General features: G+C 44.8%; 2 protein-coding genes and 1 long non-coding RNA gene across 14 annotated transcripts in view; 1 reads left to right on the plus strand and 2 right to left on the minus strand.

The window, feature by feature from the left end:
- The window catches only part of vwa5b2 (von Willebrand factor A domain containing 5B2), a 39750-nt gene extending 34657 nt beyond the window's left edge, over positions 1-5093 (plus strand). For all 5 annotated transcript variants that reach the window (XM_086043972.1, XM_086043976.1, XM_086043975.1 and 2 more), the window contains 8 exons: positions 19-250; positions 843-1181; positions 1448-1585; positions 1769-1897; positions 1960-2010; positions 3007-3109; positions 3302-3425; positions 3571-5093. In XM_086043972.1, the coding sequence (XP_085900098.1) occupies positions 19-250; positions 843-1181; positions 1448-1585; positions 1769-1897; positions 1960-2010; positions 3007-3109; positions 3302-3425; positions 3571-4323 (1869 nt within the window). In that variant the 3' untranslated portion in view covers positions 4324-5093. The remainder of the gene's footprint in view (positions 1-18; positions 251-842; positions 1182-1447; positions 1586-1768; positions 1898-1959; positions 2011-3006; positions 3110-3301; positions 3426-3570) is intronic.
- Positions 722-4672, minus strand: LOC147141201 (uncharacterized). Of its 2 annotated transcripts, XR_015088496.1 has the most exons (5): positions 4439-4672; positions 2979-4268; positions 2353-2445; positions 1714-1862; positions 722-1025 (listed from the first exon to the last, which is right to left on the minus strand). It is a non-coding gene; the product is annotated as an uncharacterized LOC147141201 (long non-coding RNA). The 2 variants fall into 2 exon arrangements; XR_015088495.1 differs by lacking the exons at positions 1714-1862; positions 2353-2445 and having other exon boundaries at positions 722-1056; positions 4439-4669.
- Positions 5094-6180: 1087 nt separating the features above from the next.
- Positions 6181-24887, minus strand: zfyve9a (zinc finger, FYVE domain containing 9a). 7 transcript variants are annotated; one of them, XM_086043978.1, is made up of 19 exons: positions 24687-24887; positions 19864-19961; positions 19678-19783; positions 16671-17767; positions 16450-16549; positions 15520-15702; positions 14764-14915; positions 14030-14189; positions 12646-12768; positions 11609-11764; positions 10134-10358; positions 9974-10056; positions 9789-9893; positions 8704-8854; positions 8541-8621; positions 8195-8357; positions 7668-7773; positions 7382-7558; positions 6181-6884 (listed from the first exon to the last, which is right to left on the minus strand). In XM_086043978.1, exons 3-19 carry the CDS (start codon positions 19745-19747, stop codon positions 6723-6725), a joined length of 3294 nt encoding a protein of 1097 aa, XP_085900104.1. In that variant the 5' UTR covers positions 19748-19783; positions 19864-19961; positions 24687-24887; the 3' UTR covers positions 6181-6722. The 7 variants fall into 7 exon arrangements, with proteins under 7 accessions (XP_085900104.1, XP_085900106.1, XP_085900109.1 ...); XM_086043980.1 differs by having other exon boundaries at positions 19678-19797; XM_086043983.1 differs by having other exon boundaries at positions 14051-14159; positions 24684-24887.
- Between the last annotated feature and the right edge of the window lie 236 nt (positions 24888-25123).

The raw sequence follows: 25123 nt of genomic DNA on the forward strand, positions 1-25123 counted from the left end.
TTCCCTTCTTTTGACCAGAATGCACACTTGGGTTGTGGTGACGAATCACATTGGAGACAAAAATCGCTGGCCCGTTCGACCATGGCAGCAAGAAGCTTCTCCTCGCCGCAGGGTGAGTTGGAGATGCATCGCCTCAGGAGAGCTCTGGAAAGGGTCTCCTTTGACCAAACTCTGGGAGGAAGGCTGGATGAAAGTGACGTAGAGACAAAGCCACCCGAGACGCTGTCCCACAGAAGCCTTAATGACTCCAGTGAGTTGACAACAATTCTCTCGTCTTCTTTTTGGCCCTCTCGCCCATTTCGAGCTTCACACGCTCCGCCACTAGATGGCGGCAGCAAATTTCACGACATCCATCCACTGTCAGTTCACGTAGATACTTCGCAGTTAGTCTGTTGCTTTGTATTCACATATTACGTCTTTTTGTGCAGCTCTAATGAGAAATCTTTTTTTTTTTCTACTTATGAATGCTAAGAACGTGAGTGCTGAGAAGAAGAAACCAATGATGATGTCCATTAAGTTCAGGCTTGAAATTATAAGAAAACAAATAGTCAAAGTCCGCAAATGACGGTCATCCCCGCCAACAGGGATTTTGTAATTACACGGAAATGCCACAAGATGGCGGGCAAAGCACTTCAAAGGGAGACGATCATAACGCAGCTGACAACTTGGCTAAATGTCACGTTAGCGCAAACTGACAAGACATCACACATGGACAAACAAATATGCGCACAAGCGCTTTATACAAGTGGAATTAATAATTAAACTCGCCTTTTAGCATTTCCACACAATAAAAGTGACAGAACCAATTCATCTCGTAAGTCACAATTCCTTTCGCCCCACAGGTGGACTCCTTTTCCCCGCCTCTCCTCTGGACTGGGACAACTTCACAGACCCCGAAGACCTATTCTCCGCAGTTCCCGTGGAGGATCCTCAACCGGGCCAATGCCGCTCCCTCATTCACGGCCTTCTGGGCGGCAGACCTGTGTCCTGGGAGGTCACCGTGAACCTGGCCCACCTCTTGATCCCTGAGGACCAGAAGGCAACAGTGGGGGAAGGCTGCACAAGTAAAGGAGGGGGAAGAGAAAGGGAATCTTGGGAGGAGATCATTCACCAGCTGACGGCTCGTTCGGTCATAAGAGACTTTGAGAAAATGGCCGAGAGGGACAACCAAACAGGACATGGTGAAGTTTCAACATTTATTTTTTTGAATACTACGATAACATCCATCGCATGCGCATTAGGTTCATTAAAGACTCGACATTCATGTGACTGGTTGGTTGTCTACCTGTGCCCGACAATTGGCTGGTGAACCAGTCCAGGGTGTATTCGGGCAGCTAGCATAGGCTGTAGCTCACCGGCAAGCCGAATGAGGACAACAACCTCTATGGAAAATCAATGGATAGATACTGTTTAGTTGCTACTCGATACTGACAATGTGTGTCTCTAGGTTCGGCTAAGCGGTACCGTGTGAAGGCCATCCAGACCAGTAAGCATTGTAACATCGTCTGCATGTACACGGCCTTCACCATAATTGACAGCAACCCAAACAAAGGCTTACAGGATGATGTGGAGGTCCAAAATACAGGTGTGCCAACTATAATCTCACAAGTACACCTGCACAATAAAACAATTTCCAATTGAGGATGTGTCAAAAGGGTTATAGAAAAATACTTTCGGACAGTAAACCACCACAAATACCGGTACTATACCTACAGAAATTAGAACTCGCTTCACGAATATGCATATTTCTTCTTTGCTGTGTGTTTAGGGATACTTTTGGGAAGCAGTCGTAGCTCCCACTCAGGCAGTCGCAAGCAGAAAAGCTGTTCTGCGGGTCTGGGCCGAAGACCCGTCAGCGGAGACTGTGAAGAGGGCGAGGACATGTGGAACTCGACAGGTAGACGAAATAAATTCCCACGATGACTTTGTCAAGACATCAACCATGTTTTTGTCTCTCAGACAGGGAAGACACTCCTAACTCACCGTGTAGCCTTACATCCTGGGAATCGAGTAAGTGCTGTCTACTTGCCCCAAAACAGGTCTTCATTTACAAATAACTGTCAAAATTATCTTTCTTCAAGCAGTGGTAAAAATGATGGAAGCCCATTCGCGCCAGTAAAAAGAAAAAAAGGTTGTTACTTTGGAAGAGGCCAATGTTTTTTTATTTTAATGTTTATTTTGTTGTTGTTTTTTTTTTTTTTTTTACTGGCGGGAATGGGCTTCCATAAAATATAGCTTCATTGGTAACTCGACTTGTAATTTTTTTTTTCCCGTTTTTTCCGAGCCGTTGGACGGCATATTTTGGAGTACCGGTAATGCTCGCTAGCTATGGTAGCAACAAACTCAACTCACTTCACGACAAGCAGAGCAGACAGTGGCGGACCGTGAACCATTCTTCAATAAGTAGAGGCTTCATGACACTTCTAGATGAAGTTCACTGTCAAACTGAACGTAAAATTAAGAGAATCACACATGATTGTGTGTTTAACCAAAGCACTTTGTCTCATGAAAGTTTGCGCAGCTAAATGCTAACACACGACGCAAAACACCTTAGAATATGAAAAAAATGCTCATGAAACTAGCATCAATGTAGCGATGATTATAAACCTTTAAACAGCTTAGATTTTAACAAGTGGAAGCAGCGCATGCAGACAGAACATACAAACATATTGACAGCCATCTATTTTTTTATCCACTGCAAAACACGAGTGATATTATTGCATCTTACTTGAGACAGTCTTTTCATGTAGTATTGTGTGACTTTCTCTGTAGTAATGTGCCCCCTGGTGGTCAAGGCACGCACAACACTGAAGGAGCGCAATTGAATTACCGTGATGCACAAAACGTTTCATTTATTGAATCACTTAATTATGTCATTATTGTGTTATTTTGCGGTTACGGAATAAATGAAACGTGTTAAGGCACAACCATACTGTGGTATGTGTCCGTTTGGCTAAAGCACACCTGTCGTATTTCACCTTGTTTTATTCAAATCTGCTGTCTCAGTCTCCGTCAGTGCTGCCGCCTCAGTCACAACGGGCCCGTCGTCGTCCACTCGTTCTCAGCGATCTATAGAGAGCAAGTCAATGGAGAGCTTCTTTGGCACCAGGTAAACTCGCAAAAACCAATGATGGAATAGAAAAGTCATCCCTGCAGTGTGTGCCATATTGACTCCATGTCATTAAAGCGTGTTGGTGGATCTGACGTGACCAATGAGTCCGTACGATGATTTTTGCTGCTTTGACAGCTGGACGTAGTTTAGTCGAGGTACATTCACCTCAACTCATTGCACCTCCTCTAGGTTTCCCCTTGGCAGGCTCAGGTCCTCGATTTCGTCAGGACGACAAGTTCCTCTCAAGTCCCACTGTTTATCTGCAGAGACTGACAAACAACCTGGGAGCGAAGCCCCAGACTACCTGCCACTGGTGAGACTCGAAAAAGACACAAATAAATCTGGAGCGCCAAAGTCTACCAAAAATTCCTAAACATGAACTATCTCTTCCTCTGGTTTGTCTTCAATGAAAATTTCCCCACTGTGGGATCAATAAAGGCATTCTTATCTTATCTTAGGTTCGCCTTCAGATGGCCTCGGGAGCTTTCCTGCTCACTGAGATGTACGCCGACTGTGTTCAGATCCCCTTGGAGCGCCTGAAGAGGGCTTCCCCGTACAGCCTGCATCGCCGCAGCCTCAGCCCGCCTTTCCGCTGCGCCTCTCCCAGCGCTCCATCGTTATCCTCCTCCGCCAAAGCTCCCTGTCATCACCACGTCACCTTTTCCCCCTCCTCCTGCTCCCTGGTCAAAACAAGCGCGCCGCCCTTCCACCACACGCCAGACGACACCCCCTTGATGCTGGAACCCAGGCTCCGCCCAAGACACCTGTCGGACCGAGACCCCGTCACCTTATGCCCAGATCTCCCCAGTTCTGAGGAAGGCTCCCTGGAGCTACCGGGCGGCAACTCTCCAGGCCAGAGTCACGGGCAGGAAGACAGCGGTCGCGGGTCAGAGACAGACGTATGCGAGGGCTCTTCACTGGAGCCCCCCTACCTCCCGGTGAGAAGCCAGTCGGCTCAAGACGACCCGGAGGGCTCGAGCTGGGCAACGGCGGTGGCTCTGGCCTGGCTGGAGCATCGCTGCGCCGGGTATTTCATGGAGTGGGAGCTGGTGGCGGCAAAAGCGGATTTTTGGCTGCGCAGCCAGCAGCTGCCCGAGGGGGTGGACCTGGCCGGGTTGAGGGGCGCCGCCAGGCAGCTCTTCCTGCTCCTGCGCCACTGGGATGAGAACATCAAATTCAACATGCTGTGTTATAACCCCAACAATATGTGAGGCGATCGCCTCCTGATTGAATAAAGGTCAAACTGTCTCTTATTTGTCATTGAAGTCGTTGGTTTGTTTGTCTCGGACAGGGTTTTTTTTTTTTTTTTTTTAGGTTATCATTTACCTGACATGTTTCGGTGGAAGTCTTTCGCCTTCTTCAGAGTGTCACATGATGGTGTGTGTGACTGGTCTTTATCCAAAATGGTAACCTTAAAAAAAAAACAACCTGTCTGAGATAAAAGAACCAACGATTTCAATCTCCGGAGGTGGACTGCCGGAGGCACTAGAGGCGACTCGAGTTACCTGTTGGATGACTCGGCAAACACAAAGATTTGAGATTCGACTTAGTCAGACTTGTTTGTTGTTAAGCAACTGGTATTTGAACGCAGATGGTGGAACAGATTAATGGTTCCTGTTTTTAGTTACGAGCGTGGGTAAAAGAAAGAATTAAACTCAAGGCACCGCTGTAAATATACAGAATAGGCACCTCATAACATTGTCCAGGGTTTTACCTGCATATCAAATTTGGAGGCTGAAACCTCCACATTGAGTCATTTCGAGTGACCTGTTTCAAAAAAACTCATGAAAACTATTATCTGATCAGCACTGTACTAGTTGGGTGTTCATTTGTAACTGCAGTCTCCGTATTCGGCGGTGCTGTACCAGAAACAGTTGGAATTCCACCCTATAACTGGCTAAGAAGAGCTGTATTTTGGTATATGATTTAGGAAAATCAAAACATTAAAGAACAATAAAATACCAGCATCAGAATCATCTCTTTGGGCAATTTGTAAAAAACACACAAGGATTTGTCTCTGAGCCAAAATAGAACTGCAATAACAAGCAAATAAAATATATATATTAGACAGTGAACCCCGGGAAACCTTGAACACACACACACACTTGGTACAAGCCAAAAAAACAAAAAGTAAAAAAAAAAAAAAAGCAGTTTCACAGGGGGGTGATTTTCATCAATTTTGTAAGACATACAGCTTTGTTTTTTCATAAACCACCTGATTTGGACGGACATTTATGTAGTCCATCCAACCACCTCACCAGCGCCTTAAAACTTAAGATGTCAACCATGATGTTTGTACTTCACTGAATCTAACAGCAATTTTTGTAGTCCATCCAACGGCCATTTTTGTAGTCTTTCCTTCCAATTTTTTAAAAGTACCAGTAAGTGATTTTCGGTTCCGATAAGATGGATGGATGGATTTTTTCAATTAGGGTTTTCTTCAACAAGTGTGACACATAACATGAAATATTTTATATGCAGTCATGGTAAAAAAAAAAAAAAAGTTATAAAAAGGACGTTTAAAAAAACCATTTTGAACTAGTTTTACATTTATTTGACAAACTACTCATTTAGGTAGTAGGTAATATATATATATATATATATATATATATATATATATATATATATATATATTTCTTTATATTGTGAAAGGCAGGGAATACAAGAATACTTTTCGAAGATTATGCCAACCTTTTTTTTCCCCTTTATGGTTTCAGTCTGTGTGGGCATGCAAAGAAATAGACAAATTAATGTTACATGCTAATGCTAATTCATGATGATTTGAGTGGACATACTATATGCGAGTTAGTTTGCAACAGCAGACGTGAGTAAACACCTGACTGTATTGGAGGGTGAAGATTCTGTCGACAATTTGGCTTGAATAAAACCCCTCACAGGGACAACTAGCAAGATGGAGACTGTACAAAGAAACATAAAAAAGGGAAGGGATACATTCTCAGGGCGTTTCAACCAGGTCCATGTCGCAGGGCAGACAAACTTGTTGTGAGCTCCTGTACATTCAAGCTTCACCTTAGATCTTCACAAACACTCCCAGAGATGGCTTAGAATCCAGTGCACTGTTTCTGCATTTTATTTCATTTTTATATATAGATATATATATATATATATATGTATAGAATTTTGTAATTTTACATCTTTGTGATTTAACAACACAGAAACAGTGTTTGTCTCGCTTTTTCCCTCCAAACAGCTGATGAGTAATAAAGTTTCGGAAACTGTAGTCTAATCATCAGCATTGTTCTTACTGTTTTTTTTTTGCGTGTGTGTGTGTGTGTAATCTCAGGAGGCTACAAGCTGCTTCTTCTCCCAACACACACACACATAAATGTACATCGAGTGAATGCATGTGGTGATTGAGGAGTAAAGCTTTAGCGATGAAATCAATCCCAAAAAAAAACAAAAAAAAGCAGGCACTGAGCACCAGGTGCAGGAGAGGAAAAAAAAAAAAAGACTTATAAAAAAGGGCATCTTGTGCATCTTTTGCAGTCCATGAGGTCCAAGCGCTTGGCTGTAAGTCTTTGGAGCTACATGACGCCACCTGGTGGCCAAAAGGGACTCAACTCATGTTTGGAAAAGCCACCTTGAGTTTTTAGGAGATGATCTCCAGGATGTAGAAGACCAGCTCCATGACCACAGGGCCCTCGCTGAGCTGGCAGGCGCCGCCGTGGATGACGGGAATAAGCGCGCTGTCCAGGTCGCTCAGGTACGCAGGAGGAAGAGGCTGCCCGTTGCTCCCTGCCAGGTAGCCCACCTGCAATGTGGGTGGTCGAAGGTACAAAGCCCATCGTTGATATACGTTTGTGTATGCTATCAATACAGTATCATGATAAAATGACGCCATATCAATATTTTGTTTTAAACTCATCATTTAATGTGCAACTGCACTGCCTTGAGATAACTCCACCGCTGAAAAAGTTGGAACACCGATGCCGTTCGTTAGCCCGTCGCTAATTTTTGGCATGGTCTGTTAGCATTAAGCTAAACTGCCTTTCTATGTGGTTGTTTTAAATATATACGCAATTCTTTGTTTCATGTTTCGTTTGAACATAAACATCAAGAAGGAGTGACAATAAACAGCGAGAAGCCTTTTTTTTTTTCTTTTCACAGTTGTTCACTATGTGCCAAGCTGCTAATTGTTATGGAGTGAGATGAGTGGAGTTGACTGCCACGTTACAGCTTTTCGGCTCCATTCACCCGCTACCCTAAGGAGGAGAAGCACGATAGGAAACAGACGGATTTCTGTAATACCTGGTCCGAGTCGAGTGTGACGCGCAGGCCCAGCTTGGCCATGCCGTCCTCCTTGAGCAGCTTGAGGTGCGGGCACAGCGCCATGCAGAAGGCCCGCGCCACGTTCTCTGTCAGGCGGCTGTGGTCGGCCGGATCGCTGAGGCCGTTGGGCTGGTCGTCGCTTTGGAGGAAAAACACCTAGCACAGAGGAGTAAGGGTTTGTTTTTGTATTTTTTAGGGGGGGTGTGGGAATACATGTTTTCATTGGCTGCCTTCTGTCATCCATGCAAGAGTGCGTTTGCTCTACCTCCGTCCAGCGGATCACTTTGCCGTTGGCCTTGAACTCAGAGCCGTGGAAGATCTTCACGCTGGCGATGGACTCCATCGACTTGCCGTCGATCGCACTGATAACACTGAAACGCAGCCGTGTTATTGTTTTTGTTATGAAGTCATTTTATGAGGGTATACTCTAGAGGTGCAGTGATTAAATGATAAAATTAATCGATGATGACTTTGATAATCGAGTAATCATTTCGAGACCTTGTTTAATTAAAAATTGTCCGAATCGTCTGAATTTCAGGCTCAACAGTAAATATTGTCAGTTTGTAGTCTTGCATCAAAGCAGACTGCTTATCTTTGTGTCGAATTAAAATAAAATATCAGTTGTTGATTTAAAAAAAAAAAAAAAATCTACATTTCTGCCTATTTTCTGGCATATTAAGGCCCAGACCAGAAACTGAATCATTATGTAATTTGTCAGTCTGAACTCGTCGAGACAAAGAGAAAAAAAAAGAAAAATCAGGTAGTTGTCTTTGACAAGGCCCAAGGTCTGACCCCTTGTTGAAGTCCTGGTCGTCATCCGTCCACTGGACATGCACCAGCTCCTGGTTGTCCTCCTGCTCGGCTTTACCGCACGTGATGGTGAAATCCTTCATGTCCTTCAGCGCTTGCCGTAGAGCGTCCATGGTCTCTGCTGTGATCTGGATCATCACGCCATCTAAGATGGACGCAATGACATCGTCGCGTGAATTGCCGAGGTACAACTTGCACACAGAAAACATTTTAAATCGATTTTCGATAAATGGTTACATCGCTCGTAGTATACACAGCACGTATCGGCCCGAAAAGGGTCTTATGCCTCATTTGCCACATTGCAGCTCCGCAAACAACACCGATGTACCTTCTACAATGCTGGTTTTGGCCAAGAAGCCAGACGAGGCCTTCAAGGCGCCACTGAACACGAAGAAACAAGCGCCCGTCACTGAAAAGCAAGCAGAAGGGATGACGTGAGCGCGCGCGTACGTGTAAAAGTCGGGACGAGGAGGCGTGTGCGTTCAGGGCACCTTTGCGCGGCTGATGATGGATGCTGATGGCCTGCGTCTGGTAGTTGCCGTCGTCGTTCTGCACGCACACCAAATGCGAGTCGGCGCGCTCGTTGAAGCAGGCGCCCATTGCCAGCACGTGCTCGTTGGACTTGTTCATGGCCTTCATCAACTGCAAATGACACGCGCACTCGGACTAATAACTGCGGTGCAAACATCAAAAGGCGTCAAGGCGGCGGATGTCGGCAGCCCAACGCTCGCTCGTTTATCAATCCCGCCGGATTAGCGGAATCCTCGCAGAGCAGACCAAAGGGTGGAAACGTGGAGGGTTTAAGCGTGTCACGTGACTCAAGATGAAAGCCACGCTCTGCAAAATGCTAATGGCACAATCCCCCCGCCCCCGTGAAATAAAAAGAACCCTGCCAAAAAGCTATACGGATACAAAGTGCTTTTTTTTTTTGCTTTTTTTTTTTAAATCTGTGCGAATCTGAATGTGCTGACCTGTCCCTGTCTTCTCTGAAACTCAAAAACAAACAAATGGAAAATAAGTAAATAAATACATAAAATACTATTTTATTAAAATAACTCATAATGAGTCGTAGAGGAAAAATAGATGTAGAAATACTACAAATGTTATATGTTAGAATGAATAAAAAGAAAAACATTTTTTAAAAGGAATCAACATACTAACTGAGCACTAACTATTTGAATTAATGGAAGAAATAGAAAAAAAATAAAGAATTCATGAAAAGCACAAAAATAGTAATGAAAACAGTTCAATAGTGGGGCAAGGGCAATAAATTAATTCTTAAAAATAAAAATGCATGGCAAAATATTTGATTGATAAGGCAAGCAGCAATCAGTTATTGTTTTTGTTCATTTTCATTTTTAAAGCGATACAACAGAAGTGTTCCGACGTTAATTGTCAAACACTTTTTTGGGTCGGTTAGTTTTTTGTACGCAGAGCAAAAAAAAAAAAAGGTTTTTTCTCGCAGTCCTTGACAACCCCTATGGGGTTTGTTTTAATTGCATGATTCAAAAGACTGCATTTTCCAAATTGTGTTCAATTGATTCATTATTTATTATTTGCACGGAATCAGGCTGACCTCGTTGTAGCGGTTGCTGGGGATCTTGATGTTGGTCTTCTTGAGCGCCATGTCCACCACCAAGCCCTTCACCATCGGCAGCGCGTACTGGTAGTTGCGGAAGTCCTGCGGGGCACAAGGCGCCATGCGGTGACGACAAGCGGCATGGCGGCCGTGGCGCTCGACAAACGGACAGAAGGTCCTACCGCCAGCAGATTCATGATGGTGTGACCGGTCTCGCCAAAGAGCGGCTTCCGGAAGCGCACGCTGAAGAGCGGGCACGGGTAAACTGCAAACAAGTTCCGCTGTCGTCACACACGCAGAGACAAAGCGGCGACGGAGCCGACCGATCCAAAGGGCACTCACATCGGTACTCGGCGCCCAGCCGCAGCATGAGGCGAATGGGGAAGACCTTGGCCCAGGGCGTCTCCCACTTCTGGATGAGGACGCCGAAGAGGAAGGGCGGGTTGGGCAGCAGCAGGTCCTGCAGGGACTGGAAGGAGGGGCTGACGTAGAGGAAGCCGCCGTGCTCCCTGCTGCCCAGGAAGCTCTGCGTGAAGAACGAGTGGCTCAGGTGGCCCAGCACGTTGCCTGGAGGAGCAAGTCCACATTGCACACAAAGCCAAAAAATGTCAAATAAACACCACGTTTTTGCAGGTTATTGTCACTCAATCTGGGTCTAGTGCACACACATACAGACACACAAAAAATATTCATGAGGGACTGGGACCTGAGCCCTGCTGCAAATAGCAAAAGCCCAACAAGTAGTTGGCAAAAAATACCAATCACGAATATTTGGGTAAAAATTGAAATCGCGATTATTCACGCCATCAATTACTTTTTTGGTACCAAACGAGAAATTGCTCAACGGTAAAAAATAAAAAGACAATTTCTTTGAACACTATAATTCTGTAAGTTCCTTTTGGACCAAACAAATTGTATCAAATAAATTAAGTTATTATAAAATACATTTTAAATGTAGAAATGTACAAATTCAAGTATGATTTTCTCGTGTAAACAAATGGAAATAAATGACTATTCATAAACGTTTTTACGATTATGTCGATTATGTAATCGTGGAGTGTAGTCATCGTAATTCAAATTGAATTTCAATTCATTGCACAGCCTTAGGCGCCACTCCTCAAAAGGGATTGTAATTGTCTATAGATGCCACAAGAAGGCGGTAAAGGACTACTTTTTTCTCAATGAAGCTCCTCAACGCACTTCAAATAGTTTCCTTGGCACTACGATGCCAACCATACGGCACAAAGCAACTCAAAGACATGGCATTTTGACCTAAGCACAAAATCAGCAAGGCGAAGCAGTTTTTTTTTTAAGCAAATAACAGCAGACAGGTTCCCCAAAAATGTGCAAATGCTGATTGGCGAATACGCAGGCGCTTCCTGCAAAATCTAGCCTGTCTTTGAGGACCCCTTGGAAATGAGAGTTCTTGAGGTTTTTTTTTTTTTTAAATATTTGTCGCTCTACTCAATTTTAGACGTAGCTATTAAATTCCATCTTGCTAAGGGAATCTAGCTGAAGGACCCTTGGAAATCGCAAAATTGACTCTAAAATGGCTGCTCGAATCCAAAATAGCAGATTTCCTCTGCCTTTTCAAGAATTGCTTCTTGAGACTCTTGAGGGTCTACTCATGATACACAGTTTTTAAATTCCTCGCTTGGGGGAAGAGTAAAAAGCGACATTTCTCACAATTTGGTGAAAATTAGACAACATTTCTAGGACGAGTCCACCTTTAAAGACGCCCGGCCAACAAGATCATACAATGGCAGCCTTGAAACAAAAGGGCGTACTTCCTCGGCCTCTTTTATTGTCAGTCTTACCGCCGAGTGCCTCCTGGTAGAGCTGCACAAAATGTTTGAAGATGTCCTTTGGGATGGTCTTCTCGTCGGGTAGACACTGGAGCAGAACCACAACTTCGGCCTGGCCGACGGCATGCATGCCCTTCGTCGTCATGTACCAGCACTTCCTGTTGACATCTGACCCGAGAAGAAAAGCAAGAAGGAACTCAGCAAATTGCAACTGTCCTCAGGGAAAAATCTAATTGTACATGTTGTTAAAGTGATTCTTAAAGATTTTGTGTTATCACAGGCATGTTTTAAGTAATAAGGAAGTATTAATGCTTTGAAGCCGATTCCCGCAGCAAAACCTTCTACTAAAACCTTCACAGATATTTGGAGGAAGAGATAAAAGGGAGCTACATGTCATCATCAAGCTAACTGCTCTGTCCATGGGTAGACAGACCTATGCTAACCGCTCTTCTATTTTGCATTTTTGTTTTAATGTGTGTTATCACTCACACCCTGTTCCCAGAGCTGGGCAGTCGGTCCGTCCTCCGGTAAAAAAAAAGTGTCAAGTGCCCAGTTATGCCTGTTACTCATATTATTATAAAAATATGTACTGAGATCCAAGTTTTTCTTTTCTTCTATAGAGACAGTTTTCCCGTGACGTCACGAACCGCCAGAGGTTGAGGTATTGTTTTGTTCCAGTGCTTTTTTTCCCCCCCTTATTGAGTATTGAAATGGAAAATCCTCGCGGACACACACCGATCACGTGATCGGAAACCATCCCAGTTTTCCTTTGATCAGTTAGCATAGCAACTAATGCAGTTAACTAGCATGTACGCCGACGCAACAATTCTAACATTAGCATGGTTACTTGCAACCCAATCACTGTCATGAGCGTGACGGCAAATAAAATGCAACCTTATTTCATGAATTGAAAAGGACTTTTTCAACCATATTTCCAGTATGGACAGTATCTCTAACAGAATTAGGCCAGTGGACATTTATTCCAAATTGGTGGCGACTAAATTGTTCCGAACCTCCGGAATGACCTATGATGCAAAGCGCCGACTCACAGTTGACGAGCTTGACCATGGCCAGAAGGTTAGCGTTGAGGACAAAGACCAGCGGTTCGGGGCCTCCCTCCTCCAGCTGCTGCATGAGGACCATCGCCGACGGACGCTCCTCCACTGCATAGTCTGCATGCGGTAAAAACAGGCGGACGGGACTCAATGTAAACGTGTGCACTTGTGATGTGTCAAGAGTTCAGGCGGACAAAAGTATAGGGACATACTCCATTTATGGCAGACGTGGGCACATGTACAAGAAGGTCAAAATCCAGCATATCGCCTTCTGCCTTTTCCCACACAAGCCGGCAAAGCAGCAGTGACCCAATTTATGAGTTTTGCGAAGTCCGAGCAGTCCTTCGGCAGATGCCGTGTTAAACTGCACACGATAGCGGCAATATCTAGCCTCGGCTAGGTTCCCTGTGAAAGGCCGAGGCGAACAAATTGCCTGGTCTACTGTTCCATCTTTGATGCATGGATTTTGATGGCCCTTCAAAAAAATTGCTTGGTTGACTCAATGTCCCCAATTTTGATTCACATTACGTTGGATAACGGTGGGAAAATGACGGCTTTCGCAAAGGAGTGAAGGGCTGTAACTAACTCGATTATTTCAATAATCAATTAATCTGTCGATTGTTTTTTACCCCCCCCAAGTAATCGGTGAATCAGATAAAAAAAAAAGGTTTTTAAATTTCTATCCCTTTATTTAAAAAAAAAAAAAAAAAAACAACAAAAAACAAACAGGAAATTATTTCACATTGAACGGGAGGAGAAGTGCACATCCCAGAGGCCTTGAATAATTTATGATTTATAATTTTCTTTTTTTAACTACAACCTTTAAGGCTATGGACCACCACACAAAAAAAAAGAAAACATTCAAACGTATGCCATGCTAAATATGTGTCAAAGAGGTTATAAATAGTGCAATAGAAATATAAGTAAATAGTTGTTTTTAAAATCAAGTAATCGATTAAGTAATAACGCTACTTTTAAAATCAAGTAATCAGTTAAGGAATTAAGTTACTTTTTCCAAGGAAATTGTGGCAACACTGGTAGTGACTTGCTCCATTGTTGGGCTACTGCGCCTCATGGCGTCAGACAAAGCACAACTCACATGCTAAAAGCGCGTAATAATCGTGCGACACAACAAATCGATAAGGAAATTTGTTGCCAACACTTTTTCATATACATTTTTAGGGATATTATTGATTTTTTGCTGCAGCCCTAAAGGAGCCTGCAAGGAACTCTGTCCAAATACATTTGTCCATCCAGTGAGTGAACCCGACATTGTTGACCGCATGGCAACATGAAAGCAAATGGAGGACACGTGCGTCACTGAGGAGACAGCGTGCGGGCGGGCGGGCGGTGGGACGGTGAGGATGAGGGCAAGCACCTGTGATGTGGCCTCCCGTACCTCCTTTGACTCCGGTGGAGATGAGGATGGGAGGGAGCCCGTCCTCCGGGATCAAGCTGAGGGCGCTGCCCACTGGGCTGCCCAGCGCACCCACGGGGGCGGGGACGGCCTGACGAGAGAGAGACAGCGAGAGGGGGGGCTATGCGGCGTGAAGGTTAAAAAAAAAGAAAAAAAACAACAACACTGTGAAGAAGAATCTTTGAAATGGCTCCCATGCTGAGTGAAGGAATGAAGAATACAACATTTCTGCAAATAGAGGCCATATTTACATAAAGACACACAAATCACAAATACACACACTCGTTCGCTTGCTAGGTGGGATTTTAATTGTGAGCTTAACTTCATCCACCGCAGTTTTTACCTCGCTTCTTGCAGGAAAACGCTGATGAACGCAGCCTATAATGAGCAGTTTGGTATTTATTCTACATTTTAAAATCAAGTGGTCAGAAGAGTGGGAACCACGTGGAGTGGTTTGTAATGCCTTAAAAGGGGCATGAATCCCTAAATAAATAAAATCATTTTAAAAAGTCAACCTCTACTTTGTAGAAATTCACCTATTGCAAGGGGGGCTTGGAATGCATCACCAGCGAAAAGTGACACACACACACACACACAGTAGTGTATATATCATTATATATATAAACACACAACTTTTTTGTAGCCCCAGCACCCCCTCCCCCCCTTTAAATCTAAGAGCGTGCGTGTGAGCGTACCTCTCCAGCGTCCGATTCGGAGGTTTTGCTAGCATGCGTCGAGACGACGGTGCGTTGCGAGGGCACAGCAGCTTTGGGGGACTCTGCCTGGTCGCCATTTGGTAGGACGCCGTCCGCAAAGCACACCCTTCTCTGCTCCCGTGTGACAGAACCTGAATCAGACAGTCCTTGACTGCGGGTACATACGGCACCGCATGTACACACGAAAGGCCTCTTTACACTCCCGCGTATGCGCAGGCGACAACGCCGGCCTTGAGTCATGTGACCGATGCTCTGCGCCGCTTCATCTCTGTGATTGGTCCTTTTAGTCACTTGCTGTGATGACGTACTAACGTCATACTACATTTTTTATATTATATATATACATGGTTTTTTTTTCATCAATATGCAAATCTGAAAAATTGTTCAATAAACATAGACTTAAAAACGTTTCAAGAATGTTAAGAGTTAGTCGTAAGAGTAGTCTTCTACTGAAAATTAATATCGGCTACAAATATCGGTTATCAGCATTCTTGACTACTAATAAATCGGTATCGTCTCTGAAAAAATTAACGGTCTAACGTGAATCCATGAGAAGTGAAAATGCAACGGAACAAATTAATCACTCCAATACTTTCCAATTTAGGGCTTTGGCGCCATCTTGTGGCATTTTAGAGCAGTCTGGTGCACCAGGAACATGCTGTGATGACCGTATACATCCCTGCTACGATTGGTGGCATTTAAAAAATTTTAAATAAAAATTTAAAAAGGCCTCACCCTCGTTGGCAGGCGGCTTGAGGACGCCCACCGGCACCATGACGGTGGGCGGGGGCGAGCCGAGCAAGCCCGAGGCCTGGGCCTGCTGCAGGGGGGGGATGGTGGAGCAGTACTCGGCTGGGTTGTTGGGGTTGGGACTCTGGTTGTTGCCGGCCGTGAGCTCAGAATCCAACGACGGCGGCGCTGAGGTTTGCGGGGGGCAAGCACCGCGCGTTATGACTTCAGTGGACAACAATGGACCTCATTCACCATTCACAATCACACATATGTTGCTAAATCCTGCCTTTAAGACGATTAAGGCATTCATGCAGGCTTTCTGACACAGAAGCACTCATTTTCGGTTCAGGCTAAGAGTCGCTTTATCTTTGGCTTTTTACGTGATGCCAGCACAGAAGGGTAGCAGATTTCTATTGAACGGGAAATGGAAATGGTGACTGCTGTGCTGCAAACACTTTCCTACATCCTCTCAATCACTTCTGTCGAGCATCTTCAAAGTCTGAGTAGTTTTTATTGGTTTCTGCAACATTGTTATATTTTACAATTTAAGAGAAAACTTTTGTTTATAGTAATTTGTTAAAACTCTCAGTATAAACCTGACAGTGGTACATTAGTAAATCATCAGCCACCTCTGGCTCCAAGAAACCACCGGGCCAGAGGAAAAACAACCAATCGGGGGAAAAAAACAGATCGTGACAGAGGCGGTGATGATTATTTGCTGTAAAAAGTGACTTCAAACATGGCCTGTAGAAATAAGAAAGGTTTTAGATGTGTACCACTTTCTACATTTTCAATGACAAGAACTTTGAAGTTGACCAGTGTTGCAGAATTGATGCTGTTCTGATTAGCTTGCCTCACATGTTGTTTGAGTGAATTAGGCCCATTGTGTCATAGACTTCGGATTTGAGCCGCAAAAGAACATTGGACACTCACCGCTAGTTAGGGCCGAATGACAGGTGACGCAGACGCGAGCCTCCTTGCCGTCCATGCACGGCAGTTTGCGTCTCAGGCTGCAGCACGTGGCACAGAACACCTGCCGCGACAGAAAGCACAAGCTGGAGAAGCGCTGCGCGACCGCTCAAATGTGTCGAGAGCTTCGCGGGGCCCTGCACAAGACTGTCCTGTCCTGTCCTGTCCTGTCCTGTCGCCTTTACCTTGCCACAGGCCCTGCAGTGGTGCCTCCTCTTGGTGAAAGTGAACTTGGCGTCACAGCGCATGCAGACGGGGGCCTGCGAGTCGGGCACCCACACGGGGGCCACCTCGCCCAGCGAGCTCGGCGACTTGCCGCCGAGGGAGCCGTGCTGTCCCGCCTGAAGGTCGTTGTCCGGACTCTCCGAGGACCACGTGAGGGGAGAAGCGGGGGGGACCGCGCCTCCTCCGTTCACCGCCTCGGTCCCGCCGAGCGTGGTTTCGGGCGGCGTCCCCCTGCGGCTGTCCAGGTTCTTGTTCTTGCCACTCAGCTGGTTCTGCACCTGACCGGCTGGGGGCTGCGGGATTTGGAGTTTGAGGCTGACAGGCTGCTTGGGTCGCGCCCCGCCGTACGGGACGCTGACCGGCTGGAGGCGGCCGTTGTTCAGTTTGGTTCCGCCGCCGGCCGCCGCCGCCGCCGCCCCGTCGCCGCTCTCCTGCTTGCTCTCCTCCATCTCCTTCTCTTCCGTCACAGAGTCTTCCTTGGAGGGCACGGGTGAGGGAGAGAACCTCCCCTCCTCTTCCTCCTCACGGACATTTAGCCGGCTACCATTCTCAGGTTGCAAACCGTTGAGAAGGTGCTGCCCAGACACGGAGTCACTACCCGCTCCTCCATTCACAAGACTTTCTACCTGCTCGCCACTTTGTCTTTCTTGCTCAGAGTCCGGCGACCCGCTTTGTCCATTCAAAGTGTCGCGCTCGGCGTGCGGTTGACCCTTCTGACGGGGAGCCCCTTCTTGCTCTAGTCCCACCTCGAAGGTGAAGCGGGACGGGGCGGAGGCGTCCCCTTGCTGCTCCTCGCAGGCCGTGACGGGCGGCGGCAACCGGCTGTCCGTCCCCACCAGTTTGCCGATGTTGGGCTGCGGCAGGGGCGGGCTGTGGACATCGGCCGGCTCGCCGCCCGGAGGTCGTTTGGGATCGGGGAGGGTCTTCAGCGGCTGCGGACTCTCCTGGGGGCTGAGGTCTGCGTGGGCCAGGGCGGGGTTCAGGGAGAGCAGGTGGGCAGGTGGTGCTAGAATTTGGCTCCACTTGGCATCCGTGAGGAGAGGGGAGTCGGTCTCATCTGGCACAGGAGGAGAATGACATGGTTAGCGTTCAGGGACCATATTACCCCCTCCCCCCAAAACGTTTTTTGTTTGTTTGTTTGTTTGTTTTTAATCACGGTTCTGAACCTAACTTGGACATGGTTGAGTTGGTTACAGTAGGGGAACAAAATGCAAAAACAAAAGAAAACCATCTAATGACATAAATTCAAACTGCTAGCAATACATTTTCCGATTAAATAATAATAATAATACTATTTAAAATTTAAAAATGCCAGCTTAAATCTTTTCTTAAAAAGTGCAGCGCTGAACTTTTCTTTTTAGGAATGTGTACCGTCAAACTACTGACAGGAAATTGCAAATACAAGAAAGATTTTCAAATAAACAAAACAATGCGCAATTGCTAATACTGTATAACACCTTATACTTTTCGTATAAAGAAAACGCAACACCAATAGTTTGTCTTCTTTTTAGGAAATGAAAATTGCTGGAAGTAAATTTGCACGGCACCACTTATTTTTGTCCGTGTTGCACTGCTATTGAAGTTGACGTTTCGAAACAAATTTAAAAAGTGAAAAAGAAAAAAAAAAAAGAGTATGTTGTTACCTCAATTCATCGACGCCGTCCTTCAACACGGACAAAGAGTTAACTGCTGGGCCCGTTTGAACTCGATCACTAACCAAAACAGCAGCGCCTATCGAAGTACGTAAATGTACGTAATGCTTTCAAAGTTGTTATGGAGTTTATTGGAGGCAACGCTCAGTCCAGTCAGCGTGACTGCTGCTCTCCTCACTGAACTGGAATGTGAGCTCGGCTGCTTTTGTTGTTGCTGCGGCAACGCACGCGCGCGCACAGACACAAACGCACCGTCGTATTACAAAATATTGCAGACGTATGAATCAGCAGCTTTCCTGTGACAATTAGCAGAATGAAACTCAGATGTGACTTCCTGATGTGAAAGTGTGTCTATACTCATGAGAAACGCTTAATTAGTTCTTTGTCCCGATTGCCTGACCTCCATCTTGTCAGCCAAGAAGACAGCCATGAAGTTGTTTCATGACATGGACGTTATACTACTCGTATGTTGGTTTAATTGGCCAGGGCCAAAATCAAAGATTTTTTTTTTCCCCAAGAAACGAGACTGTCTAAATGTGAACTGCTTTTTCCATGCCAGCATAATAAAATTTAGTTGTTGTTTTTTTTTTTATTGTATATTTCAAGTGTATTTCTTTAATAATATTCCCGCATTTTACATCTGTTTTTTATTTGTAATATTTTTTTTTCCCTAACATTTGTTTTTTTTCTAGCCTAATATTTTTCCCTAATAGTTTTCCATTTTTTATCTAATACTAGTATTGCCGTTAAGACATTTTTTGTGATCATTCTTCATTTTTGTCCAATTAGTGTATGTTTTGTCTAATATATAATATTTTCCAATATTGTTTTGGGGTTTTCATTTTGAATTTTTATCTATTTATTTTTTTTTAGTACAGTTTAGCAGTATTGTTTTGGCTTGTGTTAAACCAGACATGTCCAAAGTCCGGCCCGGGGGCCAAATGAAGTGAACATTTAACTGCCAGTGATATGTCATGTTTAAAATAGACCAAAATACATGTTTAAGAATCTTGAAATTTAAATAAAAAAGTTAAATATGAAAGGCAGACTGGTTTGCTAAAATGTGCTTGGATTTATTGGCGTTCCAAGTAAAAAAGGGTTGGCCTCCCCGCATTTTCACCCCACCAAAAATGGCCCTCTTTGCAAAAAGTTTGGACACGCCTGTGTTAAGACTGTGCAAGTGTACTTAATCTTTTGACTTGTGACACTCCCATGTGCCAACAAACAAAGACACGCACACGTACAAAAAAACACACAAACAAAGCTGCACTCAACTCCTGTTTCAAGACGCGATGAATTAATTGACTGTGTTCACCTTCGTTCTGCTCAAACTCGTCCAGCACCTTGTCCAGGTTGAAGGCCTCGGCCTGGAAATAATTCTCCATGGATCAGGAAGCTCCTCCTTTGCGGCCAGCGTGAACCTTCAGGAACCCTCCTTCACATCATTGACTGCGATTAAGCATGTGTGTGTGTGTGCGTGCGTGCGTGCGTGTTAACTGACCTGCACAGAGGTCCTCCTCAACAGTCGCAGGCCGTCTTTGATCTGAGCACGTTTCCCCTCTCAGTGAACACTTGAGCCGCTATGGCAGGCTTCCATGCCTTTGTGTGGAGAGAAGAAAAAAAAAAAAAAAAAAAACTGATCAAACAAAGTGTCTACATACATGCTTTTCTCTAATATTGTGGTATTGTTTGTCTACTATGTTATTTGTGTACTTTTTGTCTTAATATTTTGAATTATTGGGGGATATTTGACATTTTTTGTCACGTTTATCCACGATATCTTTTTACTTTAACGTCTATTTTTTCCCCATAAATATTTATGTATTTCTTGTCAAATATTTTGTGTTTTTTGGGTGATTAATTCAGTTTTTTCAGAGATATATTTTTTGTATTATGCGCATAACTGCTTTGGGTCCCTCCTTTAATTGTACAAATTGACCTTAATGTTTTGACTTCCGCTACTCCCATTAACCAATCCCTGACGCAAATTATCCTTTAACAACATCGCCACAATATTGACAAGCAGGGATCATCTATGAATTTAGCTTTTCATCTCACATGAGGCTCTGGGCCTATGCTGGAACATCAACTTTCCAAGAACATTTCTAAGCAGTTCATTTCATCTGTGAGTGGCGTGTGCGACTCAACCGAGCGCACATGCGACATGAGTTTGAGCGGGATTAGCCAGCAAAATGAGCAGAGTCGGCTCCATTTTCCGCTCAGTTAAAGATGCCGTGTAACACTTGTTATCACGCACGCTGCGGCACAAACATGCACACGCGGCTGAATGTCATACATCAAACACAAAGACGCACACATTTGGGTACCGGCGAGGGCACAGCTAACCAAGGAAAAGGAACTACAACTGTGACGATGCTAATTTACAGTAGCATAGCATGTAGTGGAAAGCATAATGGCAAAATAGGATTATATATTATTGTTATACAGTGACTAACTTTTCATTATATTTGTATGACGTAGGCATGTTAGAAAAAAAAGGATCAATTCTAACTGTGCTGTAGCTTAACAAGAGTTTTTGGGACACACACACTGGCAGTCTCTCCCTCTTTCTCTCTCTGGCTATACAAACGCCACACACCACGCGCACATGCAACACACACATATTAAGATTTAATTTGCCCGGAGAGGTGCTGAATAATGCACACTTTTATTTTTAGACGATAAAGCACATATGACATATGCATGTTGTTGACATTCAGGAGTAGCAGCAGCAGCCCCTCTAAAATGACAAGATAGAGTGCACTACTTCACTCTCAGCTACCGGTAGTTTGCTCTCCAAAAAAAAAAAAAAAAAAAGACCAACACGACAAGCATACATCCACACTATGTATGACACAAGTCCGCCAGACAGCATGACTACTCGGCTCACTAAAACACTGACATGAAATCGCTTCACCAGACTCAGAGCCATAAATGAAGACCATGTCACAACTGTGTGTGATGATAATTCAGTGACTTTACTGACAGTATATGTACAAGTATCCCTACTGCTTATCGGATATTAAAGCACTTTGGGAGGATTGATGACAGAAACGGTCATTTATATTTCTTTTAGTATTGACGACTGAACAAAAAAATAAAAAAAACACCCTTTATTTTCCATCCAGCGCAAAAAGGCACCACCATGTGGCTATTTGTGCATGTGCTTGGTGGATAACTTTTTTTTTTTTTTTTTAACACTTGCATGACATCATCATGGCAGTGAAGGAACTCACAAGTTAGAGGATTCGATAGGCCGACAGCTCCAAAACATCTTCCTGACTTTTTCTGGGAGAGTGCGGTCTATTTTTGATTTCTGCTTGGTCAATTATTTACCAGTGCAGCTCTGCATATTGTTGAGTCATGACAACAAAACTTCCTTATGTTGACTTTAGAGAAACGCTTCCGTTTTTTTTTGTTTTTTTCTTTGCTCCAGGAATGCGCAGTGCTGTTGTGTCCACCCCGCGCCGCAAGCCAAATGCTTCGCACATCCTGGCAAAAGTTGAGCGAGCGCTTCCGGTCTCGGAGAATGGACTGACATCACTTTCTAAACGCGCCAGCGCCGCCCGACTGAGTGACACACTATGACGTCATTGTTTTCTCCGCCTTGACTGCAATTATTAATCGTGCATGTGCGACATCCAGACCAACCGTCAAAACAAAAATCAGACGAAAGTACTTCAAATATTTCCCAACCTTCATTTTCAGATTCACCGCACTTGACGAGAAGCGTTGCTGGAAACTACAGATGGGCTTTATGAACTGATGAAAGGCAAAGAGAGGAATCGCTTCGATACAGTATAGTAGAATGTCATCCGCACAGTGACGAGGGTTGAGTTTCATGGCTGCTGAGGCACGAACAGTCACACTGACATTTCTGAGCTAAACAAAGCAGCATATTTTCCATGTGATGAGCAACCTGAAACCATGCAGCACTTGGTTTCATGTACAAAGACTTGCGGTGCTTTCATACTAAAATACGGCCAAATTCCCAAAACATCACACACAAAAAAAAAATCCAGATGGATGAATCTGGGCGTACGCATGAATCCAAGCACATTCCTTTCGTACATCTCAATCAATGTGGAAATGTTGGATTACTGGACACCTTCTCCATGCCCCTATGTAAATATGAACATTTGTTTAAACAGGGTCTGCCGGTGGGAATGATCACTCTGCATGATCAGATCATCACATTATCAAGACTTGAGCCACCAATGAAAAAAGGGTAACTTCACACAATGTGAGCTGGAGATTGTGGTAAATGAAGACGAATCCCGAAAAACTGTTAAAGCCGCATAGGTGATTGCGGGGGGCTTGAACTTGTTAAACAGGAGCGGGAGCAGCAGCCCGGGTTATTAGCTCAGCCGTCAGCCCTCTCAAACCGGAGACGTGGTAGCGGTGTGGGTTTGATTCCGAGTTGGGTGGATACCGCAAGAGTAAACCACACCCATCAAAAACAAAAAAAATTATAAAAAATTTCGAGGCCATCAAAACTGTCCGTTCGCCCCGGGTGGTGCCGGTTCGAGTGTCATCAGGTTGTATGATGTTGCTTAAGTTTTGAAGTATGTGACTTTTTTTTTCCCATATAAAATAACCGCAGTGATTTTAGTACAAACTAAGCTTGCATTGAAGATCTAAAAGCAATGCTTGTTTTTTTAATCCTTTGACAGACTTGCAGAGGTTGAAAAGTTAAATCCTTCAGGATTGGAGGAGGATGAGGATGACAGTTAAGTGCTGTGCTTCACCAGCTATTAGTAGTGTGACTTCCTCCTTGTGTTTAAGCACCGGGAGACAAAAGGAGGTCTCAGCGCACATGACAGGCAACACTTCGGATCAAACAACAGGATGACGATTACCCTGTAAATAAAGTAAAGACACTTTCAATCCAATGCTGCTGCTGGCAATTGGGAATTTTTTTATAGCTACTGTTAATTTAAGTAATTAGCACATCTGCCTCACACTTAAGTCGCCAGGTTTGAATCTCGGCCTTTCTATGTGGTTTGTGTGAATGTGAGTGTGAATTCCTGTTTATCTAAGCACGTCATGCAATTGGCAGGTGACCAGTCCAGGGTACTACGCCTTATCCGAGGAACGCCCTGGTCTGGTCACTAAAGTCAAGTAAGTCAGCTAAGAAAAGGTGTTAGGTCACCTGCCAACCTAATGATGAAAAGTGCTGTAGAAAATGACTAGTCACTCCAGAATGTACAATTTTAGCATCTTCAATGAACCTAACATGAACATTTCTGGAATGTGGGAGGAAGCTTGAGTACTCAGAGGAAATCCATGCAAGTGCATGCAAAAATAAGCCTAGAATTGAACCACTAGCACACCATACTTTCCATTTCATTATACGGTGGTACCTTGAGATACAAGTTCAACTCAAAACACTTGTATGACATCATCTTTCCCGGTTGAAATGAATGGAAATGCTATTAATCCGTTCCATCTTCCCAAAAAACAAATAAAAAATTGTAGCGTATTTTCTAATGAGGAAAAATAGCACTATGTATAACATTACGCTTTGTAAAAATATACAGTAATTACATAATTTAATACATTTAACAAGAATTAAAGGCAGTGTAAAAAGGGGCTTACGGTAAAAACAGACCTCTACTTAACTTGGATTACACCAGCAAAAGCACCTGGGGGCTAAACACAGGTGGTAAACACTACGAATGGTCTAACACTAGTAGGAGTGTGTTTTTAAAACTAAGTCTGACATGTTGAAACCAGTTTTGGAGGCTTTCTTTCTTAATCTTAACTCGTTGAATTAGCTTGAGGTGCTAGCCGCATTTGGACGACCATCCACGACTCAACTTGTCCATGCAGTGCTCCTGTTTTGTTTTGTGCCAAAACATGGCGAAAGACTATCCTCTCGCGGGCTTAGTAGGCAGGCTGCATCAAAAAAGAGGGGAAATTAAACGCTATTTTTAGCCTCTGAGGCTCCAGCGAGCAGCGGAGCCGAGAACGCCGAGTGACCGCGTCGACCCGCGGCTCGGACAGACGGCCACCAAGTCGGTGCGCGTCACCCGGAGCGAACCTAAGAAATTGGTCCAACCATGTATTTTAAACAAAAAAATACCCCCAACTCATGGTATCCCATGTCATTCATAGTGTATATTCGGTGTATATTCTGAGGAGGCTTGGTCGTATGTTGCGTAAATGCTAATAAGCTAGCTAAAACACCGCGACACCGAGACCCGCTCGGACTTCCGCGCCCGTCGGCGCCGCTGCAATGGCGGGGCAAGGTCGGAGCAACGTAGCGTAAAAAAAACCCCACACACACTTCACGAAAACAAATGTAGGGGGCTCACTCACCACCGCCGCCGCCGCCGCCACCACCACCACCACCACCAACACCACGGGAATCCTCATCTCTACATGCAGCCCCGCAGCGGAGGAGGAGAAACGCGAGGAGGAGGTGACCCCTCGTCGTTGTCCGTCATAACTAATCGCCTTCCCGGGCTACTTTTACGCTGATGGTGTCCTCCTCCTCCTCGCGTCAGACTGCAGCGGCTACCGGGCGGTGGGGGTGGGGGTGGGGGTGGGGGTGGGGGTGTGTACCAGAAGGGGATGAAGCTAGTGTGCCCACTGGGAACCCAGCTGGGGTGAGCATCCACAAGCCACAGTCGGCAGGCAGAGTCCCCAACACCACTACCATGATGTTCCACTAAATGTGACATGTTAAGTCACGTTTAAATGGGCGTTTCTAGACCCTGTGCCCATTAAAAAACACAGCTACAATGGATAAGCAAATA

Source organism: Filicampus tigris, chromosome 10 (genome assembly GCF_054856515.1).
Source record: "Filicampus tigris isolate MCC_2025a chromosome 10, RoL_Ftig_1.0, whole genome shotgun sequence".
NCBI lineage: Eukaryota > Metazoa > Chordata > Actinopteri > Syngnathiformes > Syngnathidae > Filicampus > Filicampus tigris.